This window comes from Myotis davidii, unplaced genomic scaffold, assembly GCF_000327345.1.
Source record: "Myotis davidii unplaced genomic scaffold, ASM32734v1 scaffold448, whole genome shotgun sequence".
Lineage (NCBI taxonomy): Eukaryota > Metazoa > Chordata > Mammalia > Chiroptera > Vespertilionidae > Myotis > Myotis davidii.
In genome coordinates, this window is record NW_006383009.1 from 3824125 (window position 1) to 3828358 (window position 4234).

General features: G+C 54.0%; 1 protein-coding gene across 2 annotated transcripts in view; it reads left to right on the top strand.

The window, feature by feature from the left end:
• Window positions 1-946: 946 nt before the first annotated feature.
• FKBP8 (FK506 binding protein 8) overlaps window positions 947-4234 on the top strand; it is a 19754-nt gene continuing 16466 nt past the window's right edge. Inside the window, exons 1-5 of one of the 2 annotated variants that reach the window (XM_015557722.1) lie at window positions 947-1257; window positions 2715-2884; window positions 3029-3117; window positions 3344-3564; window positions 4089-4234. The exon at window positions 4089-4234 is cut by the window's right edge and continues 27 nt beyond it. In XM_015557722.1, coding sequence (XP_015413208.1) covers window positions 972-1257; window positions 2715-2884; window positions 3029-3117; window positions 3344-3564; window positions 4089-4234 — 912 coding nt within the window. In that variant the 5' untranslated portion in view covers window positions 947-971. The remainder of the gene's footprint in view (window positions 1258-2714; window positions 2885-3028; window positions 3118-3343; window positions 3565-4088) is intronic. The other variant, XM_015557723.1, reaches the window with a different exon arrangement.

Genomic DNA, 4234 nt, shown 5'->3' on the forward strand with positions numbered 1-4234 from the left:
GTGGGGTTAGCTGGCCCAGACTGGGAGCGGTGGTTGGATGGGGGAGGGCGATTTGTGTGGGTATAGAGGATGTGGGGGTAGGAGCTGGGAGGGTCTCGGAAAAGGGGCCCAAGCCCGGCAGGAGCAGGCAGGTGAGGGTTGGGGAGGGATAGAGGATGCTGTGGATTAGAATGACCAGGCTGTACCACCTCCGAGCTTAGGGCCTGGGGGAGGGGGACAGTCCTTGATGGTCCAAGGAAGAGGGTGTAGAATTCGGTGAGGATCATCACTCCTTTTTAATAAAGGCCACTTTGAGAGGGTAGTCATGAGGCCTGAGGAGAAGAGAAACGGCTCCCAGGAAGAGTTTGGGCCAAGGTTCAGAGTATGGAAGGAAAAGGCTTGGGTTTCTGGGTGGTGGGAAGTTAGCAGGAGCTCCCCCTAGGAAAAGGGGCAGCTGAAGATGGAGAGCCCTGGTAAAGATTCAATTCTCCTTCTCTTGGGCTCTAAAAATAGTCTCCCCAAGACCTCAGGCATTGCTCACCTGAAAACCACCCAGCATCTTCTCTGGGCATTTAATCAGATAAAGCCCCAGGTTCAAATCCTACCCCGGCACTTTGGCTTGCTCTGTGACGTTGGGCAAATAGCTTTGCTCCTTTGGGCCTCAATTTCCTTTTCTGCAAAATGTGGGGGTATGTTTCCTACTTCCCGGGGTGTTTATAAATATTAAATATTATTTAGCTCTAATAATAGTTAACTGTGTTTGAGCCTGATGCCCAGGCTTGATGCTTGGGTCCTTAAATCCTCTGGACAAGCCAGGGCTGTTGCTCTTCCCCACTGCGAAGATGAGGAAACTGAGGCCTGGAGCCCCTGAGTCACATAGCAAGTGACTCACAGTGTGGAGAGTGGATGTACAGAAGGATTTGAGTGGCTGGGTGGGATTCTTATTCCCATCCATTCCCCCCACCAGGGCCAGTTCCCATCCCCCCAGCAGCATGGCATCCTGTGCTGAGCCCTCCACCATGGGCCCCGAGCCTGCGGCCCCACCGCCTGCTGGGGTCCCTCCGCTTGAGGACTTCGAAGTGCTAGACGGGGTGGAAGATACAGAGGGCGAGGAGGAAGAAGAGGAGAACCTGAGTGAGCTGCGACCACTAGAAGACATGGGACAGCCCCCTCTGGAGGAGACTGAACAGCCAGGGGCCCTGGCCCGAGAGTTCCTGGCTGCCATGGAGCCTGAGCCCGAGCCTGCTCCAGCCCCGGACGAGTGGCTGGACATCCTGGGTAAGGTGCAGGGGTGGCTTGGGTTGACCCACAGGGCCCAGACAGCTGCAGTTCAGGGGTGATCTTGGCCCAAACCTTCTACCCTGAGCTTCATTTCCCTACCTCTGCCATGAAGTAGGTTGGAAGTAAAATGTGGTAACCACGGTGATTGCCAGACACAGGCAGCTGTGTGAGATGTTTCATGTCTACGAAGCCCTTTTATTCTCTCTCTCTCTCTCTCTCACACACACACCAGCTCAGAGAGGCTGAGTCACCCGTCCAGGGTCACACAGCCAGCACAGCACACCAGGCGCCAGCAGCTCCCAGCCTCCACAGCTTCTTTTCTTGGCATTTGTCTCATAAGTACCTATCTGTCCCCTGGAAAATGTGTCCTGAGATCACAGAGATCTGGGGACCATCCCAATTTGTTGTTCATTTCTTTGTCTTGTTCACGGTATTCATCAACATTATAATTGCTCAGGGAAGTCTTTCATGAGAGGACTTGGGGAATCCACACAAGTGTCCCCACCATGGACCCCATCACAGCAACATTTCTCTGGAAGCTAGAGAACTGTATTGCTACTAGTACTGATCTTTAACATGTTAAATAATGTTAGCACCACACAAATAGGAGTAAAACGTTGTCTTTTTACTACCATTTATACTGACACCAAAGCAATAGTATAAAATAATACTAATATTGATTAAACAGCATTGTTACTAATGTCACCTCCACTGATGATAAAAATGTTACTACTGCTAAAAACAACACCAGGTAATATTGACTGTCCACTGGGTCTGTGCCTGGCCTGTGCAACATTTTACTTTATCCTCACAACAGCCCTGTCATTTAATTCCTACCATACCCATGTTTTACAGACAGGAAAACAGAGTCAGAGAGGTGAGGGCACTTGCCCAAGGTTACACGGTTTTCTTGGCTATGTTAGAGTCTGGGCAGCTTCTCTCTATTGAGAGTAGGAGCTGCCTTGCTCCTCTTCACAATCAGCTGCATTCTCAGGTCAGAATTCAGGCTTTTAGACAAGGAAACCGAGGCCTTGAGAGGGGCTGTGATTTGCCCAAAGTTCCCTCGATGAGAGGCAGTGCTTGATTGTGACCCTGTCAGCACATCCACCATGAATACCCCAAAACCTCAAGACACAGGCTTCCCCAGCATCCACTAGATCAGTGGTTCTTAGGCTGGATGCTGGGGCATGTACAAGTTGGGGAGCAGCACATGAATTTGGAACATTATAGAATATTCCAGAATATTCTAAACCACTGGGACACTGAAGCCCAGAGGTGTGGGGTCACCTGCCTAGGAAGTGACAGGGCAGTCTTTCGAAGCTCAGCTTCTGTCCTGGTGTTGGGCCACTCTGGGGATGGGTGTAGTTAGTGGGGGTTGGGGAGGAAGGGGCGTGGAGAGCAGGTGCCCATCTGAGCCGCCCAGTGACAGGCTGCTTGTCCTCGGTCCCTGGCAGGGAATGGGCTGTTGAGGAAGAAGACGCTGGTCCCAGGCCCGCCTGGCTCAAGTCGCCCGGCCAAGGGCCAGGTGGTCACAGTGCAACTGCAGACGTCACTGGAGAATGGCACACGGGTGCAGGAGGAGCCAGAACTGGTGTTCACACTGGGTGACTGTGACGTCATCCAGGTGGGAGTGGGTTGGGGTCTGGGCAGGGTGGGGTAGGTTAGAGGTGGAATGGAGGGAGTAATGAGGGTCAGGGTATTGATGGCTAGGTGGGGGGCTCAGGCTGCACCTGGACCCACCTGACCCTCATAACCTTTGTACACCCAGGCCCTGGATCTCAGTGTCCCACTCATGGATGTGGGGGAGACTGCTATGGTCACTGCTGATTCTAAGTACTGCTATGGCCCCCAAGGCAGGTGAGAACCTGCTGCTGCAGGGGTCCCCATTGGGGGAGGGAGGAGGTAGGTGTGTGACTCACCAAGTCATAGCTCAAGGGTGGCAAGAGTTACTTTCCTTATGTTTTAATGAGTAGGGCCAGCTCTAGGACTTGAGGCCTTTTCTGCTCTCAAGCTTGCCCAGTGTGCCTGGGGTGCCATCATGGTGGCTGCCAGGTCTGAGTGCTCCCTGTGCCCCATCCCCTAGCAGGAGCCCATACATCCCCCCTCATGCTGCCCTGTGCCTGGAGGTGACCCTGAAGACAGCTGTGGATGGACCTGACCTGGAGATGCTCACAGGGCAGGAACGTGTGGCACTGGCCAACCGGAAGCGGGAGTGCGGCAATGCTCACTACCAGCGGGCTGACTTCGTGCTGGCTGCCAACTCCTATGACCTCGCCATCAAGGCCATTACTTCCAGCGCCAAAGGTGACCCCCCGCCACCTCCCCTGTAAAGGTGTCTGCTAGTGCCAGGAACCTCAAGCCACAGAGGACCTGAGACTCCAAGTGTTGTAGAATATTCCAGAATATGGATAGATTCTCAACTGTCCCTAACCTCTTTAGGCTAGGGTCCACTCCAGCCCTGTGGTAGATCCCAGATCAATGGGATGTCACAGGATGCAGGTATACATGGGGGCATGGGTGACTGCAGAGGACGTCCCTCCACATACCTATGGTTAAGCCTCTGCCTCACTTAGGCTCCGTTTTATGGACTCCTTGGCACTGCCCTGAGGCCGGAGCAGTCTTGGCCTGTGTCAGAGATGGGGAGACTGAAGCCAGGGAGGCTTCAGATCCCCCAGGAGTGACTTCCCATGACTGGGACCCCTACCTAGTCTCCTCTTCCACCAGGTGCAGAGGGGTGGGCCTTGTCCCAGGTCACTTAGCGGGCAGGTGGTTGTGAGGGGCTGGTGGTATGGTAATGGCTGCCATGGTTGAGCACTGTCCCCCCACAGTGGACATGACATTTGAGGAGGAGGAGCAGCTTCTGCAGCTGAAGGTGAAGTGTCTGAACAACCTGGCAGCCTCGCAGCTGAAGCTAGACCACTACCGGGCCGCGCTGCGTTCCTGTAGCCTCGTGCTTGAGCACCAGCCGGACAAC